This window comes from Octopus bimaculoides, chromosome 20, assembly GCF_046866305.1.
Source record: "Octopus bimaculoides isolate indiv1 chromosome 20, ASM4686630v1, whole genome shotgun sequence".
NCBI classification, from domain to species: Eukaryota; Metazoa; Mollusca; class Cephalopoda; order Octopoda; family Octopodidae; genus Octopus; species Octopus bimaculoides.
Genome location: NC_142947.1, coordinates 5,337,251 through 5,359,234, shown reverse-complemented (window position 1 = coordinate 5,359,234; position 21,984 = coordinate 5,337,251). Strand labels below are relative to the sequence as shown.

The 21,984-nt window shown below is 35.3% G+C and overlaps 1 protein-coding gene across 4 annotated transcripts in view; it reads left to right on the top strand.

Annotated features, from left to right (window-relative positions):
• Positions 1-21,639, top strand: part of LOC106877552 (uncharacterized) — a 66,661-nt gene extending 45,022 nt beyond the window's left edge. The window contains exon 3 of one of the 4 annotated variants that reach the window (XM_014926485.3): positions 17,399-21,639. In XM_014926485.3, the coding sequence (XP_014781971.2) occupies positions 17,399-18,189 (791 nt within the window). In that variant the 3' untranslated portion in view covers positions 18,190-21,639. Of the gene's footprint in view, positions 1-4,299; positions 6,146-17,398 lie in introns of those variants that run through there. The other 3 variants (XM_052975160.2, XM_014926486.3, XM_052975161.2) reach the window with 3 other exon arrangements.
• Positions 21,640-21,984: the final 345 nt, after the last annotated feature.

Below are 21,984 nucleotides of genomic sequence, written 5' to 3'. Positions count from 1 at the left end.
AAGGAAGCCATTGAATGTGGGTGTGTCTACTTGTCTTGATATCATGCGATAACTGTAAATGAGCATCACCATCATACACGTCAGGTTGTTCGTTTGAATTCTTCCATGGAAACTTGTTCAGCGATGGAGAAATATTACCATGCTTGGAAACAGGTGAGAGTTGGCAACAGGAAGGACATTTTGCCACAGAAAATCTGCTTCAACAAATTCCTTTCACCCACCCGATGCACACTTAGAAAAGTGGACATTAAAATCATAAGATCCAGGTATCTAGGTGTAGGAAGTTAGTAAGCTTCGAGCAGTCCGTAGAAGGTATAAAAAAAAACAACTTTCAGAAATAATAATAGTTTATTGAGATTGAAGGTTGTAGGTTTTTCTCATATCAAAGTTCAATAAGCTAAAAAAAGTTTCTTTATTGTTCACAGTTAGCAAGTAGGATTGCCATGAATGCAAATAAAAATCCAAAATTGAGGGAATGAAGCAGGTAAAATCCTGACTACATAGGTTTCCTTGCTAGCAGATCCTCAAAAGTAATAATTAATCAATAAGAGGTGCTCTACTAATTACTTTTAAATTATATCTCTGGCGAGTTAACTTGGGATTCTTTAATGACAATGTATGTAACCTCCGTTTAACTAAGGTATCTTCAGCCTGATGAGTAGTTAGTGGAGGAACCCCTCATTGAGTAATCATTACTTCCAAGGGTCTGCTAGCTGGGAAAACATATGTGGCCTAAGCACCCACTACACTCTTGGAGTGGTTGGCTTTAGGAAGGGCATCCAGTTGTAGAAATTATCAGATGAGAGAGTTCGAGAAGTTAATGTTGTTAGTTGAAGATAAGGAGGACAGACTAAAACTGATCTGGGGGTGAGATGGTTAGGTCAGCGTTAGGACCAAATAACTCAGAATCATACAGAAGGCAGGAAATAGTTTAGGAAGCAAGGAGAGAATGCAGTTGGATAAGGTATGAGGCAATTGAGACGTCGTCCCACAATGTCAAACTAATAATAGGTAAGAATGATTGCGGCTGAATGTTTTCCTATGGAAACCATTCCACTGCAAAGACAGCAACAAATATTGAACTAATGGTGATGCTAATGGGGGTTAATAATGGTAATTAATAATTAATAATGGGGGTTAATAATGGTAATTAATAATGGTAATTAATAATGGTAATTAATAATGGTAATTAATAATGGTAATTAATAATGGTAATTAATAATGGTAATTAATAATGGTAATTAATAATGGTAATTAATAATGGTAATTAATAATGGTAATTAATAATTAATAATGGTAATTAATAATGGTAATTAATAATGGTAATTAATAATGGTAATTAATAATTAATAATGGTAATTAATAATGGTAATTAATAATGGTAATTAATAATGGTAATTAATAATGGTAATTAAAGTAATGTGGCAAGCTGGCAGGATTGGTGGCGTGCCAAAATGCTTGGAGGCATTTCATCTAAGTTCAAATTCTGCTAAGGTCAACTTTGACTTTCATCCATTTTGGGGTCAATAAAATAAGACCCAGTTGAGCATTAGGGCTCAATATAACTGACTTACCACCCTCCCCCGAAATTACTGGCCTTGTGCCAAAAATGGAAACCAAAATGGAAATTAAAGTAAGTAGAGGACAGAATGAGAGGACAGAGGTCAGCTGCTTGGCTGTTGATGATTTGGTTTCGCAGACTGGACACTCGACCGGTTCTTGTGACACTTACACACACACACACACATGCATGTACAGAAATATGTACATAGGTGCAAGCATGGTTCAATCCTACTGCATGGTACCTTGGGCAAGTGTCTTCTACCATAGCCTTGGGCCAACCTAAGCGTTGTGAGTGAATTTGATAAACGGAAACTGAAAGAAGCCCATCATATATGTGTGCAGGTGTGAGTGTGTCCCATCACAGCTTGACAACCAGTGTTGATGTGTTTATGTCCCCATAGCTTAGCAGTTCAGCAAAAGAGACTGATAGAATAAGCACCAGGCTTTAAAAAAAAAGAAAAGAAGTAGTGAGGTTGATTCATTTGACCAAGGCATTGCCCCAGCATGGCCACAACCTAATGACTGAAACAAGTAAAAGATGAAAAGTGTACAGGTAGAGAGGAACATTAGGTGTGTCAGCACAACTGGATGCTCACACATAAGCAGAGAGGGAAGGAGGGAGAGGGAGGGAAGGAGGGGGAGAGGGAGGGAAGGAGGGGGAGAGGGAGGGAGGGAGGGAGAGATTGCAATTTATTAATGAAGTACAACTGACAGAAACACTTCCCCCCCCCTCCTGCTCAGACACACAAAGAGAAATATACTCACTGGCAGAGAGAGGGAGGGGAGAGAAACATTAAGAAATGTGTCGGGTATGTCTGTGATGCCAACTAAGTAGTGCCAAAGCGTCTCAGATCCCTAGTGTAGGGGTTCAGCATAATCTTTTCTACTCTAGGCACAAGGCACAAAAATTTGGGGTGGGGCAGTCGATAAGCTGGTAATTCATTAAGCAGTGTTGACCAATAGAGGCCTTCTTGAGTTTCTCTCAAAACCCATTACTCTTCTCTTGATATCTAATAAGATGGGTTTGTTCTATGAACCCACAAAACTTTAAGTCACATGGAGCTAAATCAAACTATTATTAAATAATTTGATAGGGAACACCTATCAAATGTGTTGAGTGCCACTTTCTTTCATATATATATATATATATATATATATATATCATCATCATCGTTGTCATCGTTTAACGTCCTCTTTCCATGCTGGTATGGGTTGGACAGTTTGACTGAGGACTGGTGAACTAGCAGGCAGTACTGGCATCGACCATGTTTGAATGGTGCTTTTTACATGCCACTGGCATGGGAGCCAGTGAGGTGGCAAAAACAAAGACAGGTGTATAAACAATAAGCAGGTGTATTAGTTTGATGCTCGGGAAGGTGAGAAAATCTTTTGTTTAGAGCCTATGCTCTTCAACAGAAAGGAACACAAGGAAATAAGGGTCTGTATATAACCATCTGTTATTTCTTCTGTTAACTTTTTGTTCTTGGTTGAAGTTTTCCTCGTTTAAGAAAAACCAAATCAAATCTTCTTTTGCTGGATTTTTCAGTTTGTTTAAGAGCCTTTTAGATCTGATGTAGTGATTTTCTTTTGCTTTTTGGGGACAAATTGACTTTTCCTCATCATACAAGACTTGTATCTGATGTCTTCATGGACAACATTTATCGCTATTCCTTCTGACACATGGTGATCTTTTGCAAATGACCTCATGGACTTTCTGGGATTGTAATCAAATGGTCTGTTGAATTTGCTGGATAAATTCAGGTCATCTGATGATTTCAGAGCATTTAGAATGCTTTCTATGCTTTGATACTGGTGATATGTTTCCATCTTTAATCTCCAACTCCTTACAAACTTTGTAGATGAAAGATCTGGTAACTTTTTAAAAATCGAGATATTTCTAAATCGTTATGCTCAGCTTTTATAACCACAATAACAGAATGCCTCTTCATTTCTTGAATAAGCTGAGGGTCTGCCATTTATTATTTTCTGAAGCAAAGATTATACAGCGTTAGCAAAAAATGCAGCAATGACCCAAAAAAGAAATGTCCTCAATACCTTATGCACCCTACACACACACACACACACACACACACATATATATATGGGTGTGTTCATTGACCTCTCTCTCAACAATGCTCCAGATGTAATAGTGCAATGTGTGGGTGTGTGGTATGTTGGTATGAAGTAACATCATATATGTCATAGAAAATATGGTTCTTGGTTCACTACTCCTAGGAAGAGAGAATGCCTTTGATAATAGGGGTCTTCTTGAAATGAGTGTAACTCTTACCCAGCCTTGTATTAACCACTCTATCCAGTCCTTATTCTTCAGAATGTTATCCCTCTGGAACTCCCTCCTCATTGCACTTTAAGAACATCATCAACCATATTGGTGTCACTGACCTTGTGAAGGCCTTGGCAAAGCCCCCTTTTCAAGATCAAACCAATTAATAAATCAAAAGTCCTTATCTCTATTTAGTTTTTAATTGTTGTTCAATGTTGTTTTCTTCCAAAAGTTTCTCAGCACAATTAATATCCTAACATCTGTTTCGAATGCATCATGATATGGCTTCTACTCTTTAAAAAGACACTGGGTTTTATTTCTGCATGTGTTTGTGGTTTTGCTCAAGCATGGCCATTTTTCACCATGTAAAAAATAAAAACAATATTTTCCTCATTAGTTGATTACTTTGTCTTTCCTGATATTTGTGTTTCTTCTTTTTTAAATCTTTCTAGGTATCTACACGTCCACCATGTCAAATGTATCTAATGAGTTTATGACTGGAGTCACTCCAGCTCGATGGACCTTTGGTATCTGGGGAGTAATCTACTTCTGGATGGCTGCCTGGATCATCTACTGCCATGCTGCTATCTTCATTAAATGGGACGGTGATTACTTGTATAAAAACGATGTATTTGCACCTGGCATCTTTTTTGTCCTTTATAGCATCAACCTGATTCTCAACTTCACTTGGCTCATTCTCTTCGACAGAAAGCTCATTGTTGCTTCTTTCTTTGTTCTCCTTGCATTGGCAATCACTGCCGTTGCATGCTTATGCATAGCCATGTACGCGTTTAAGAAGGGAATGCAAAACATTGCCCAATCTGAATTCAAGCTCCACTTCTGGCTCATCCAGATCCTAATGTTCAACGGCATTGCCTGTTACGCTACATGGCTGACCATAGCCACTAACCTAAACCTCAACATTGCTCTGACATATGCATGGAATTTTAATGGAGACACAGTGATTCTTATCGTCCTGCTTTTTATTGGTGCAACAATTATTTCAGCAGACATGATTATCTTTGAGAAACATACTCTTTACATTATCACACCTTATTTGGTTCTGGTGGTTGCCCTCTATGGCGTTGTTGATGAACATGTTGATATAGAGGACTTGTCTCGTATTGGTATATTCATGATAGTTGTACTGGCCCTCTTCTGTGGTGGTCTTCTCTATAAAATTGTTGCAACTATTTGGAGACACTTCCGATGTCAACGGCCTGCAGCACTAATCTAGAACAGCTTCCTCCAAGTCTTTGTCTCTCACCCATTTCTTTGCTTGCACTATTTTTCAATCCTATAAAAACTCCTGATAACCAAGATGGTATTTTATTTGGGCTTTCTCCTCCATTCTTAGCTTCTTCTGTCTTGCTCAGTTGTTTCATTTTCCATCAGTAAAGCTTTGTCATTTTAATCTCATCAAAAATATACAAAAAAAAAATTAATTTTTCTAATTAGTAATTACTTTATTTAGTGGCATATAAGACACTTACTTCCCCTCAAAATTGTCTCAGAATATCCTCCAGGGTCCTATATGTAATGTTGGGCCTACATGCTTTAATACACTAAATGTTTTTTCTCTCACTATGTGCTGTCGAAATTGGGGATGCATTTAAGATGGCCAAGTGTCTTTTATGCCAACAAATACGGTACCTTATTATTCCATTTATTTCGGAGTTTTGGGAGTATTTTTCGGTTTTTCTGCTTCAAAGACAAGTTGCTTCATTTCTTCCATTATGGAATATTAAGTGCAAATTGTTAAAATTTATAGATTTGCACTTTGTATTTTCTGAAACCTTGCAACTTTCACGTCTTTCTTCGTTTGTCGCTTCAATCAATTTCACAATCTTGTTAATTAATTGTCCTTCACCTTGACATAATAATGGCTTTGCTCTCGTTAACTCTTGTCTCAATTCTGACACAAATTACACACACTAAATTACTGAAATGTCTTTAACTCAAGTTAAAAGTGTGTGTGTCTGTGTGTGTGAAGGCATGTGGCCTAGTAGTTAGGGAGTTGCACTCACGATAGCTAGATTGTGGTTTCAATTCCTGGACTAGGTGGTACATTGTGTTTTTGAATGAGCAATTCATCTCATATTTCTCTGGTTCACTCAGGCGTAAATGAGTTACCCTGCAAAGGGCCAGCCTCCCAATCAGGCGGAATGTTGGCCTCTTCACCTAGCTTGTGGGGTAGCAGCATCTGAAAGCTAAAACAATGCAAAGTGCACTGTGACCAGCGATGTGGAACAACATCTGATAGTCTGGTTGATCACCATGATATATGTATATATATATATATATATATACATATATATATATAATGTTTGTTTTTATGTCAAGAGATATATAAAAACCATTTAAGATTAAACTGAAGAATTGTTTAATACTTTATAGTTGAGTAAATGTTTATTAAATTTTTACAAAGGAAAGGATTCACCTCTATCAGACTGTCTGACAAAGGTGAGGAAACCAAAACTTCAAAGTTACTGTTAACCTTTCCCTGGTAAAAGTTACACACACACACACACATAAATATTGTGTCATTGTCGACCAATTGATTTTATGTTGTATTGTTATTGCATAGTGCCAGATGCACAATTTGAAAAATAAAAAACTGGATGGTCACAGTTGGAACCGCTTTCATTGTAGGTATGTTTAATCAGGGTTGACTTGGTGCTATATACAACTTTTTTATCTCATCCATCATCTCCCGTCTTTACAGCATCTTTACAGCATCTCCCTCATCATAACGTCCATTTAAAGCCAGTGAAAGAGGCAACCACCATTCTGCAAATGGTTCTGGTTTTATTTGAAATTATTTTAATTCTTAACATTGTTATCATTGGGCTTGTGGTGTTCAAATCTTACCATGGTTGATTTTGTTTTTCAACTTTCCAGGGTCAATAAAATAAACACCTGTCTGTCATGTACTGATTTCAGTTTAGCCAACCATGCCCTTCCCTTACAAATTTGTATCATTGTATTCCTACAATTATTATCAGCAACTTTTATTTTTTTAAAGTCAGTTTTTTCTCATAACTTTTCCTTTCGCTCAAAGTCATCTATTTTCATGTATTGATCTATTGATCTTTTCAAAATTACTCAAGCTGAAGGGAGTTCCTTTTAATCCTTTCCAATATGATTCTCAAACAATAAAGATGGAACATGTAACTAGAAATCAGGAAATTCTTTAACCCATTCCTAAAAAAAGACACCGTCCAATTTGTTTTTGAGCTAATTTTGAAAGCAATAAAGTATTTGGAAGGAATTGATCAAACAAAATTACGATATTCGCTGGTGTATAAGACACACTCTCATGTAAGATGCATTTCTGTTTTACAAATATATTTTGTGGAGAAAAACAAATGTTTCATCGCACACTTATTTGAAGACATTTTAGGCTGGGGGGGGGGGGCAATGCATGTTTCTGTGCAAGTAGATACAATACTGTGACAGTATACAGCAATAAAGTTTGAAACTATAAATAAACTGTTACATATAAGTATTGTATTTCAAATTTATCTTGCTTTAGTTCAAAACTGATTGTGATGTTTTGTGTTACAACAATCTGCCACCAGGGTGCTGAACCACTGCTATGATTTTGGTGTCATCCACTCATTGCAAAATCCTGACAGGCATATGAAAGGTTAACGAAACATTCCTTTCATCTTTCTTGGGGAATTTTCACTTAAATAATAACAAAAAGAAACTTTCTTAAATGTAATGCAGTCCTTAAATAAGACATATATCAGGTGTGGGTTATGTATGAGTTGATGTAACCAGTTGACAGGGGCAGTTTTTTAATAAATTTAGAAATAAAAAGAAACATGTCTTATACACTGGCAAATACCATAACATTTGTTTATCAAGCTGGTTTTTGGAACATAACGTAATGGGGTAAAGTTCTGATGTAAAACTGTTAGAATATAAATATTTAAATTAAAGGGTCTCGAATTACAGAACAATTAATTTAAACTCATCAGAACTAGTAACATTCTTTCAAAAACCTGAAGGTCGTGTCAGACAGGATGGACTCCATTTATTTCGTTATAGAAATCTTGGCTATTTTGTTCTGTTATCCTCTCTTGTTTTTTTCATATCTTTTTATATTCTTTTAAAGTTGTAACTTTAAATATATTTTTATATTTTCTTTGTATTTTATAAATTCTCATGTTGATTGTTCTGTAACTACATGTGTACGTGAACCTGCACTAGTTTACATACCTACTATCTACTTATATATATATCTATCTATATATTACATTACATTTATGTATATGTGTATATTAATTTATCACATTTTCTTCTGTGTACCTGACTCCCTTCTCTCTCTCTCTCTCTCTCTCTCTCTCTCTCTATTTTATATATGGATGTTTCTTAATATCCATTACACAATAATGTAAGATTAAGATGTATGCTTTATTAATTCAGTTTTATTTCATCACCAAAATATCCATGTTGCCTTAAACCAATCTAAATGGACATATAAAATTCATAAGGTCTATTTCTTCTTGTGGCTGCTATCAATACAATTATTTATTTTTAATTATTAACCATGACATAACTGAAATCTCTCACATTTCCAGCACATGCATCCCTTTCTTGTACATCACACCACCTTTACATATTTTGTACAACATATAAAAATAACCTCCACTTTTTCTTTTTTCTTCCTTTATTTGGCTTTTTGTGCCTTGGGTTTTGTCTTACTAAATTCTTTGTATCTGCTCCCCGCTTTTTTTTTCTACTTGGTAACACTATGCCTTCTGCAATCAGGCATCAAATACCACAACATTAAAACTTCTCTATTTTGTCAGAAGAATAACTAAGACAATTTGCAATCTCATCTCAAACATGAGAGACTGGAATATAAAAGGCTTGAAAAGTATTCGACTTTGCATTTGTAAACTCTATTTGTGCATTTGTATGTATGCACATACATATCTACATGTGTATGTATACACACACACACACACACACACACACACACACATTGGCTCATTGGATCCTGTTAAACTGTCCAACCCATGCCAGCATAGAAAATGGGTATTAATTGATGACACACACACACAACCACAGAACAGACTGCATATTTGATTATCTTTATTCTTAGGGGTTTTTTTCTTGAAAATAATATTGAATATGTTATTATTCTCAAAAGAAAGAAAAATTTACTTTCTACGACAGCTTTTGATAGAGACTTTGTGCTAATACAATAAAACGTCTCTGATCTTTTATTCCAGACAAACAACCATCAACTTAGGTCTATACAGTTTAACATCTCTGTCATCTCAAGCATTGCTGTCAGGTATAAAGGGAGGGAAAGACACCACAAGGCATTTTGCTCAATCTTCTAACATGGAAGACAGATAGAGTTGCCATGTAAATGACATGAAATATTTGCAGCACAGTTGCAAAGTGTTGTAAAAACTAAATTTAAATTGATTGTTTTTCTTTCTCATAAACGTAGTCAATTATGTCTCCCATGCTGTGAGATGTCTGTGTGTGTATGTGCACACACATATATATACATACATATTTTTACATACATACCATCTAAAAACAGGCGTTAAAGGATGATGATGGTGTGTATATATATATATATATATATATATATGTATGTATGTGTGTGTGTATGTATAAATATATACACACACACACATTATCCAGTTTACCTTCTCCATTTTCTTTTCCCATTTCTTTCTCTTCTTGTCTATCCTTCCTTCTTTTCAGAAGAAGAGTGAATACTCGAAACATAAAAGACATGCTCTTCTTTTTTTGCCAGTTCTTTATTGTCAACCTAATACACTCTTTTTTTTTGCCCCCTTTTTTTTTTTAACTCTATTGTATTTTTTGCACCATACACACACACACACACACACACACACACACACACACACACACACACACAGACACGAGCTTTTTGTAAAACTACAAATCTATATTTGTATTTCTACTTTGGTTTGGCAATAAATATTCTGATGCACAGACGATGATATTGTAGTTGTGTTTTCACTTTGATACCCCTGTGGCAAATAAAAGAAAATTATATTAATTACTTTTACTCATTCATTCCATTTTTACATTCTGAATTCAAATGCTACCAAGGTTGACTTTGCCTTTCATCCTTTCAGGGTCAATAAAATAAGTACCAGTTATGCACTGGGGGTTGATGCAGTCAACTAACCACTCCCCCTAAACTTGCTGGCCTTTGAAACAATTATTATTATTATTATTATTATTATTATTATTAATATTATTATTATTATTATTATTAATATTATTATTATTATTAATATTATTATTATTATTATTATTATCAACATGGTGAGGTAGCAGAATCGTTAGCACACCAGGCCAAATGCTTAGCAGTATTTTGTCCATTTTTACATTCTAAGGTCAAATTTCGTCAAAGTTGACTTTGCCTTTCATCCTTTTGATGTCAACGGAATCAACTTACCTCCTCTCTCAAAATTTCAGGCCTTGTGCCTATAGTAGAAAAGATTATTATTATTGCTATTATTCGTGATCTGAGTAATACATGAAGAGAGTTTTTCTTGAACCAGGGACTTAGGTATATCTTGGAGCACAAATGTGCAGAGAAGAGTTCAAGGTTAACAAAGGAGTTCATGAGTAAAGAAATGTCTAAGGTTAACACAGCATGTCCAACATTAACAAATATTCTGTGTTCTAATGCCCTAACAATGTTTACAGATCTTCGTACTGCTATTTTCAGGAACACGCCTATGTCCACCTTAGAGGGAATTTATCAATGCCCTTACAGAAATAGTTATGTATCACTCCCATTTAACTAATTACCTATATGCTCATTAGACACAAATTAACAGCTAGGTTGGTGTCATTGAGTTTCTTTCAACTTCCGTCACATTATAATCACTTTTATATTTCCCTTTGTCAAAAATTGATAGACTTACAGCCTATGGTGAGGAGTTTTGGAACCATGTGCAATGTTATTGAGAGGTGCCAGAATCTTTGAGCAGGAAGGACATCTTCTAAGGATGATTCTATGTGTGGATGGCTTTCTACATTAACAAATGATGATGACATTGTGAAAGTGTTTGTGGGGAACCATGAAAATCATGACTTATTATCCATGAAGTTTCCCAAGAAGCAGGCATTTGTACAAGTCCATGGCACATAAGTTTAAAAGAAATATTGCAGATGCCTTATGTCACTGCTAAGTCTGTGCTGTGTCCGATGACAAACGAAAAAGAGAACTGAGTCACATTTGAGTGCTGAGGAAAATTTTCTGTTGAATTTCTTAAATAAGTAATTAAACATGGCTGCATGGAAGTGTGGCAATAATGACGGAATGGTGAGGCAGCCATTATAGCAAACTGGATCATCATCACTGTAATCAAAGAAGAATAAAGCATACCAAAGTCGCTCAAGTGTGAAGGTGATGTTGGTCTTTTAATTAATAGAAAGTCATTGTTCATCATGTGTTTGCTCCATGGAATCAGGGAATCAATAAAGCAAGGTGCAAGGAATTTCTTTATTCCACAGGTTTTTGACAGCAAAGAATGACATGGAGTGCCAGCACTAGCATCACCTCACTCAAGAGGTCAGGGTCAGGGTCAAGGTCAGGGTTAGGGTCAGGGCACAACATAGACACACACACACACTTCTGTACATATTGGAGGCAGACTGGGGATTCACTAGTCTGAACATTCTGTTGCTTTAAAGTACCTTTTTATCATTAATAGGGTTATGATAATGAGCAGAGATGTTGAATTCCATGTGAGCCTGTTGTCTTCACAATTTCTTCAAGGATATACACATGCCCGTATATATATATATATATATATATATATATATATATATGTATATATATATAGTAAATCCAAAAAAGAACAAACACAAAAAAAAACAACAGCATGAGGACATGGTACATGTAAAGTATTAGCAGACGCTCAGGGAAGGAAAAAAAGATGGTTTAACATTTCAAGCAAACGCTCTTCTTCGGAAACAGAGGAAAGTCCAATAAAAAGGAAAACAGAGGAAGAAAATCAACAACGATTCACATGTGGTTACATATGCTTTTATAGGTGTATATATTGTATGTATATATATACATATACTAGCTGACGTACTCGGTAATTCCCAGGAAAGCAGAGCTTATCCCTTGGTTCAGTTCTCATAATTGTTTCACTAATCCAGTAACAACAATACAAAGCATGTAGCCCTTAAACAGTTTTTGTGCATTTACAGAGAATACCGAACTGTCTTATACAGGATCTTGTTTTTAGGGATTCGCAATAAGTTATGAAAACCCAAATTGTGAAGTCAGTTATGTAATAACATGAAATTAGTTACCTGATAGTAAGAATTCAAATAAAGTAGCCCTGAAAAGTGCTTTGATGCATTCCCAGAGTATATAGAACATAGGAGGAAATACTAAGGTATGCTAAAATTGTGAAGCATGTTACGTAATAACAGGATAATCAGATATGAGTTAATAATTCAAAGTAAATAACCCAGAAAAGGACTTTTGTGCGTTCCCAGAGAATATTATCCTCAGGGGCGCTAGTGTTGGTATATTCGTGAATAAGTCACTAACTGAAATAAGGGATCTATTGTTTAGAAAAATACTATTTATTTGTTTAAGGATTGTACTGAATAAATTGTGAAAATAGTATTAGTCCAAATACTAAGAAATGAGCATACTCATTTACCAAATAATTTAGGAAAATTGAGTTATTTCCATTGGCTATATATAAGGATCCCTACTAGGGGCGAATGGGTTATTTCTCTTGGCTTTAAAAATAAACATATTAGATATATATATAAGGATCCCTTCCAGGGGCCCTATTATCGATGTTTTTAAACAATCTGAGTATGCCACGTAGTTTCCAGACATGAATTCTAGTCATGTGTCAAGTTTCATCAAAATCGATAAAACGATGTAGGAGGAGTTAGCTAACAACTCCACAAACACCCCCACAGACAGAATTTCCCACATATGGAGTAGATATATACAGATACACACAAATTTCACTCAAAGGTATTGATCAATGTACAGCTGTAGTAGAAGACACCAGCAACACTCTGAAACGTAAAGTATAATTCCCAAATTAACTTCTTAACCACCAAGATATGCCTATACCTTTATTTCACATACAGGTGTGTGTGTGTGTGGAGAGAGTGGCTGATATGAGGAAGGGCATCCAACCATAGAAATAAAAAAACATAATGAAACCTAATTAAGATGTCGTCCTCAACCCAACTAGGAGGGCAGTAATTCTGAATAGAAATGAGATGGACATAACAACCTAGCCAACCCATTTGACGATAATATACAGATATTGTGGATGTGTACATACAATATATATAAACATATATGCATGTGTGTGTGTGTGTGTGTGATTTATTTATTCATTTAAGAGTTCGCACTACGCTTATTTAGGAACCAGGTTGTCTTAAGTAACTGAGGAGGGCAGAGGGTCGAAATGATTGTAGTGTAAACCATTTGGATAAAAAAAAAGAAAAGGAACTAGTGTACACTTGCTTTTTTGTATTGAGTACTACATATGAACGTAATCAACTTCAATTGAACCAATTTCAGTGAAGTAAGACATGAAGTGTGTGTGTGTGTGTGTGTGTGTGTGTGTGTGTGTGTGTGAACTATTTGATAATATCGTATACTTTCTGTTGTCAGATAACTCTAACATACATCATCACTGAGTGTATATATATAACTACAACTTATAAATAAGTCCTGGCTGTGTAGAATAATAGGAGCTGCTGCTGCTGTCATTAAAGTGGTTATTGTTAAACACAGCGACATAAGTTACATAACAGCTTGTGAATAATACTCGTTATGTAAACGTTTAACTTTGATCTTACATAACAAACTGTTTCACTCGAATGTTCTGTAACCATTTAAAGGGGTGGAGAGTCAGACAAAACCACCCTGTGGTATTTACTTTCACCTATCTCTGTCCCAAAGTTCAAATCCTGCCGAAGTCAACTATGCCTTTTCAGCTCTATTTACTTAAGCCCTTCGTGCTCCCTATGGGGGCACACACAGAGAGGCCATCGACTTTTTCCAACCGCTCTCAATTCTGGGTCGTCTTTTCAATCCCTGTTTTTTCGCTCTACTTCTGTATTATCCTACCGCCAGTTATTTTTAGGATTTCCTCTCTTCATCACCCTTGCAGATTCTTGACCGGGGCCTGACGTGTAAATAATGGTTCCTTGATGGAAGCCCTTCCCATCTTTCACAAATCTTGTTAGTTTTCAGTTATCCATTTACAGTGACTAGGGACCACTTTCGGAATAGCTGCCCCTATAAATTGCAATTTCTCCAGTTTGGCCAGGATTTTTCCAGATGAAATTTTTTTAATACACATTTTAAAATTAAAACAAAACAAAAAAAATATTATTTGGCAATCCTTCGGTATTGGTCTATAGAGTATCAGTATGAGGAGACATTATTCACCGTCCTTTTCAGCCTCGCCTCTGTGATTCGGAAAAGGTTGAGGACGAATGACGTCTACCATTACCGAAGGATTACACATATTTTCGTTTGAAGCATCACATTTTTGCCTTTTCACAATATCTTTCATCATTTTATTGTTGCATTCCACATTCTCAAATATTTGCAATTCGAATTAAAATGAAATTTTTAAAATTCCTACCTCTTCCTACTCTGATCATACATTTCGTAATTAAAATGAATTTTTTTTTTCGTTAATTTTGTTTTCTTTTTCTTTTTTTTATACTTTTGCCATTCCCTCCACAAGTGACCCTCCACATCGATCTTATTTAGGTCAAACTAAAGCGTTTGACTCATAAACAATATAGAAAGACCTTGGTGGGTGCATACAGACATACAGTTTTCATTTTGTTTCATTTTGTAGGTATTCGTGTAAGCGCCCACCAGTTTCTTTTTACATTAAATTACTTCTATAATCGTAATCTTCTCTACCAGGAAAGTAATTGTGAAAATCTCATTAAAAAACATTCATTTTTCAGAAAGTTACGAGGAAGGAAAATCGGTGGAGAAGGTCACTTGTGTTGGAAGGCCAAGCTTTTTCTCAATACGGCATAAAAACTGAATTGAGAGAATTAAAAGAAGAATATAATAACACTTACCTTATTTAGTTGACATAATTCTCATCAAATTTCATTTCATAAATCGTTTTTTCATCTTTCACAAAAGACAACAGTTTTTATAGTCAAGAGATATTTTAGGGGTCTCATTATGCTTTTCTTCAATTAAAAAAATATTCTTTTCTACATTTAAAATGACTGAAATTTTTGATACTTCTTTCAAAATATTATTTTGTTTCGTTTTCTTTTTTTTGGCGATAAAAGTCCTTCTTTTGTAATTCAGGAAAGATACAATGGCGCGGGGGGAGGGGCGGTGTAAATATTTAACTTACTTTTTGTTTTGTTTTGTCTTTCTAAGTAATTCGAATTCCAAAAGTTTCAGAATGTAGAATAAATATAATAAAATGGCGAGAAATAAATTAAAATGTATTTTTAAAAAAACAAACTATAATAATGATTGTTGTTCTGAAGGGTTACGATAAGGTGGTGGTGGTGGTTGGGGGGGGGGGGGATATGGATTAATTTTTTTCTTTCTTTTAAGTTGTTTCCCTCCTATTGTTTTGAAATATGTATTAAAAAGATATTTGGATAACTTCCAACTAAACAGAAAGATTCTATCGTATGTAGGACAGCTATTCCAAAAGTCAACCCAAGTCAGAGACTGGGGTCGATATTAACTATAATCCTTCACCGAGTTTGGGAAAGTTTTTTGGTTGATATTTGAATAGGATTGATAATGAAACCCAAACAATATGGGGAAAATATAAGAAATACACTTGCGTAATCGGAGTAATACTTAAAAGTCACTGATTAAATGCCATTATTACTAATTTTCTAAAATCTATTCTACAAACATCGTAACAAAAAGAATACACTTCTTATAAATATATTTGAAAGTAATTGCAAATTGGAAACTTATTTAAACACACATGCAGACGTATTTACTACATATGTAGACAGATGGTGAGAGAGAGAGAGACATATATGCACACACTTTTTGTCTGACAAACAAGAGAAAGAGTTCTACATAGGCGTTTGTGAGTATAGTGTTTGACATATGGTGATTTACTCCAATGCTTTTCAAATTTTCTTGGTGGGATCTTTTAGAAGACAACAATAACGATAGTCCATTTTTGTTATTTATAATTATAAGCAGACTTTTGTGATGAGAACAACCATTGTCCAAATTACTAATTCTGGTTAAAAACAACAACAAAAGATAATGGGAACAACTGTGAAATTTTAATAATGTAAATTAATTGAATATAAAATACAGTCGGAGAATAAGTCTGACATCTAACAGGCTAAGTTTCAATGTTATTGGACCTCATCAGCTAAGCATGGTCTAACTATTACTGCGGAACTCAAACGATTAGAGCAGTAAATCATATGTTTGTGAATGAACCCATCCTTCACCCACTTTACTATCAAGTTTTCATGCAGCAGAAACCCTACATATTCCCCCCAGTCATTTCATGTGTGTGTGTGTGTGTATATATATATATATATATATATATATATATATATATATATAATCATCATCATCATCCGTTTTCCATACTGGCATGGGTTGGACGGTTTGACTTGGGACTGGCAAGCCAGGAGGCAACACCAGGTACCAGTCTAATCTGGCAGAGTTTCTACAGCTGGATGACCTTCCTAACACCAACCACTCCAAGAGTGTAGTGGGTGCTTTTTACGTGCCACCGGCATGGGAGCCAGTCAGGCGGCACTGGTAACGACCCATGCATGAATGGTGCTTATTGCATACCACTAGCCAATGCCGCCTGGCACATAAAAAGTACCATTCAACAATAAAGTATATATGCTATTTATCTCTCATATATATATATATATATATATATATATATATATATATATGAGAGATAAATAGCATATATACTTCATTGTTGAATGGTTGCTGCTATCAGAAATGGGTTTGTAATTATAAAGTATTGTATTCTAAATGCTTAAATGTGTCTATAAGAATGCCTGATGTTGTTTTAGCCCTAGGTCAGCCTAGATTGAGTAGACCTAATATCAAAGGCATGCTGGCCTCACCATCCTCATCTATTTGTAATTCTTGGATTTCCTTTTCCAATGTGTCCTTCTTGTTTTAAGGCTACAGAATGTGATTTGTGGAAATTTCATTGTTATTACAAACCAATCAAATAACAACATAAAATCTCCCCCGTTGGCAATGGTATAACAGACGTTCCAGGAATCTTGTTGCATTGTCTGTTAGCCACACAAATTAGGTGCCTAGGAAGGTTCCAACAGGTGTTTCTACTACAGAAATAGTTGCAGCATCCCACACTCCATACAAGAATGGTAAAAGGTAATGGTGTAATTATGTTTTGATTAGATTTTCTTTGGCATTTTTCTTATTGTTGTTTTCTATTTTCTCTATTGATGTCTTTTCCCTTCCTTCCTTTCTCCATACTTACCTGCTTCATTTTGATATAATTTCAGGTATTTACACGACTGAAACAGGAAATGTGTCAGATTTTTACCCAACCCGACTTACACCAGCTAGCTGGACCTTTGGCATTTGGGGTTTTATCTATTTCTGGATGATTCTCTGGCTCGTATACAGTACAGTAGCCATCTTTTTGAAAGTCGGCAACGAATATCTTTACACCAGTGTCATCTTCATGCCATGCCTTTTCTTCTTCATCTATTCTGTCAACTTGCTCCTCAATATCTCTTGGCTCATTCTTTTTGACCGGAAGCTGTTCATAGTCAGCCTTTTCGTGCTGCTGTTCATGTTTATCAGTGCGGTCACCTGTGTCTGCATTTCATGCTACGTTCTCACCAACAACTTTGACCTCATCAACGAAACAAAGCTGTCTGTTCATGTCTGGCTGATTCGTTTTTTCGTGCAGAATGGCATCGCATTTTATGCGGCATGGCTGTTAGTTGCCACTCACTTGAACTTAGACATTGCACTGCGTTACTCCTGGGAAATCGACAGCGATACCTGTGACCTCACTGCAGTCATTATGCTTCTTGTCATCATCTGCACCTGGTTCCTTCTTGATGTCATTGCCCTTGACAACTACACTCGTTACCTGTTCAGCGAGTACATTGTGTTCATTGTTGCCTTCTGTGGTGTGGTCTACAAGCAGTTGAATACAGATGTCTACGACCGGATAGACATCTTGATTCTGATCTGTTTGTCTGCCAGTGGCGCTTTCTTTGTTTTCAAGATGGCCATTCTCCTCTGGAGACACTTCAGGAAGTCTCCTTATATAACATATTAACTTCAACCACACAGGTTTCCATTACTTTCAGCTCTGACATTCCAGTGTAAAAGTTTGAAAAAAAAATACATGAGTTAAAAATGTAAATATTAAACATGAGGTAATAATATAAATTTTAAATATAAAAAATATGAAAATACATAACATGAAAATCTAAAAATCTAATGCGAAGAGCAGTTTAAAAAAAAAAAAAATTTAAATTCAACTAAATTTTTAAAGAAAATTATAGCCTTTTCTATAAAACAATTCACATCAAAGCTAAACCCAGGTCTGACTGAATATACATTTTGTAATACTCGATATATATATCTATGCCTATCTTTATGTGTGTGTGTGTGTGTGTGTGTGTGTGTGTGTGTGCCATACAATACATCAATCTGTCCACCTCTGCCATATTCTGTGGTTACTTTGGATGTTTTTTGTCACATACTCAATGAGAAGAGTTTGTTTGCACTTCGACCAGCAATGTCTTGGAGGAAGGGAGCACTGCATGAGATCACCCCCACCCACACATGACTCTTTTACAGCCAATTCTGGGAGAGATAAGAAGAAGAGCCAACCCAGTACTTTACTGGTATTTTATCAACCCCAGAAGTATACAAAGCAAAGTCAATTTTAGCAGGTTTTGAACTCAGAATGCAATAAACCAAACTCAACTGATTCCACCAGTTGACTGCCATCTGTCCCCACCGCCATCCTGTATGTGCATTCATAGAATGTTGTTGTTTTTATAGTTTCATCGACTCCCCTGCAATACAGGTTTATATAAGTGTGGGTGTATTGCTCTTAATGCAGAAATATATAAACACTGGTTCATTGGGTCACTGTATCTAAAGCTGATCAGCAAACCCTGTACGAGTTACTTCTGAATTTCCCAATCAATGTTCTTTGAATATCAATTAAGAAGACTATTCTTGCATTATTCCAAGTCAATGCAGACTCAATAGTAGAGTGCCAAGCCAAAGAAGGAGCCCCTACATGCTCATTCAACTAGCTAGAGATGGCAGCCAAACCCCCACTCAACTTACATGCTTTTGTCATACAAAAAAGAAGAGAGGCATTGGATGTAATATAGACCAAAATATGGTATGTCACATATATGTGTGTGTGTGTGTGTGTAAAAAAAAAAGGTTTGATGGCCTCAGCTGTAATCATACGATTACTCAATCATTGCTGACATAAAGCTAAATGAAATAATGGCCTGTTCCTAACAGCTCATCTACCTCTTTCTACTGCTTTTAAATTGTTTATTTTTCTAATAACCAGTAAATTTAAATTTTTTCCTAATTATAAAAGAAAAGAAAGAAACAACGAATCAAGAAACTGTTGAAAAACTCTCTAAAGTTCCTGTAGAAGGCATGACCGTCTAATCTTGCGGAATCCCCACCAATTCCAAACATCTTAATTCATAACCTACCAAAATTGGATAATCAACTTGCTCAATATATCAGTCCATCTTCTCTCAACAGACATTTTACTATTTAAGTCTTGACTTTTTGCTAATCCTATTTGTATATCCTTCTCCCCCATCAGTCTCTCTGTCATATTCTACTGTATTATATCATATATTATATTCTAGTATATCAGATATTATATTATATTATGTGGCTATGTATTGGTCAAATATTATATTATATTATGTGGCCATGTGTTGGTCAAATATTATATTATATTATGTGACCATATATTGGTCAAATGTTTCCTTGGAATCCCAGCATCATTTGGCCAGCCACTGCAGAGGACACAACTAAATCTCAAGGTTTTAGCTCTCTTTGACACAATCCTGCTTGAGACAAATTCTGGTTCTATAAAAAAAAAAGAAAGAAAGAGAAAATACCTTTCATTTTAAAGTGTTCATATTTTAATTTAAAACTTTTAAATCAGTCATCATAATTTTACAAAAAAACAAAAACCTTATGTTAAAGACACCAGTCTAATAATGACAATGTTAATTATTTTACTAAATCCCTCCAAATTCTTGATTGTCTTCCAATGGACCTGCAACATACAGGCAATGTATTTTGTTACAAATCTGACCGTGAAAAGGGTTTTTATGGAGAATTAATTTGTGATGATAAAGAAACAACAAAAAAGCCTGTGATGTGGTGTACTCAACCCCAAAGTCATGAGCTGTATTCCTCATTTTAATATCCATTTTTTTAATGCTTGCATGGGTCAGATGGAATTTGTTGAGACAGGTTTTCAATGGCTGGATGCCCTTCCTGCTACCAACTTTCACCTGTTTGAAAGCAAAGTATTATTTCCTCATCGCCAGACATGTTTTCATGGAAGACTGGGAATGAATGACCCTGTTTGCATGATGCTGACACCCAATGACAACAATCACGTAATGTCAAGACAAGGAGACACAAAGGCATTCACACTTGGACAAGTTCCTTTGTTTTCAACTGCCAAATACCTTCACAAGGCTTTGGTCAAAGCAGGGCTATAGTAGAGGACACTTGTCCAAAGTGTCACACAGTGGGACTGAAACTGAAACCAATGTGGTTGGAAAGCAAACTCCTTCAAACAGCCACACCAAATTCTCTTCTTAAAATTCTTGTGAAATACCTTCTCTCAACAAAACAGTTCTTCCATACTCCATAACTTTTTTCTATTAAGTAATTAACAGAGGTTTTAATTAAAGGTAATAAATTATTATTTCATAGAGTTAAGGATTTAATCCTTGATTTCCTGAGATTTTATTCTGCTCACTAATTAAACCCTTCCAGCTTTAAGTTAATTAATGCAAGAGAGTGCAGCACTGCATTTTTAATTAGTACCATGTTTGGCACCAGTGTTCTTTAGAGTTGGTTCTGTGTATTGAATGTTCTTGACTGGTCGAGACTGGCAAGATTCATGCATTCACAATTAATTTCCATGCTTTGTCGATTGCAAAATAATTCTCTGTAACAGTACACAGCCTCCCTTCTCTCTTTCCCCTTCAAACCCTGCCCTACTTTCACTACACAATAAATAAACTGTTTGACCCCTTAGAAAGCCCTCTGTTCTGATGCATGCACTACAGTCACTTTAATGGACAATAACATCCAGATTCCAAGTAGACGGCTGCCCATAATTCAACTTCTACTACTAAACACTTACAATAAACAGGATGTTAATAAAAATCTGTTGGAAATACTATAAATAACTTGAAACTAATATCTCATTCATCTAATTTATGTATCATTTATGTGTCATTAGGCTACCATTAAAAAAATCTCTACTCGTGTGCATGTGTCCACACATTGGAGACAAGAAATATAAATATTATTTTAAAATACTGATGACCATTTTCGATTCTCTCCTCATTTCAAATCTAGTTATATTTTTTAAGCAAGCCTTAAATTTTTTTTGTATTTTTTTAATCCAAGAGCCCTTTAGAATTTTTAATACTCAGAGCGTCTGTAAATATCCTGTTCTCTGAATAAAATTTTATATGCTACAATTTGCATGTCAATTTGTCTTGTTTATTTTAAAGTTCACTTTGCCATGGGTCAAAGGAAATTGTGGAGGTAGATGTTTCTATGGCCGGATGCTCTTCCTGTCACTAAACTTCACAGATAATGTTTCACAGACTTTTTATACAACCGCATACACACACACATGCTAAGGATGGGGCTTTTACATGTTTATTTTATCTGCTAGAAATAGCCCCCCAATCCCAACTGATCATCTAATCCTTTTGATATCTACCTGTCTGAGACTGCCACCTGGTTCTATTCTACAAATTTCCTGTTTTAAAGGGATCAAAATTAAAACCTTTCATCAAATTTCTTAATTTACATCCCAAAC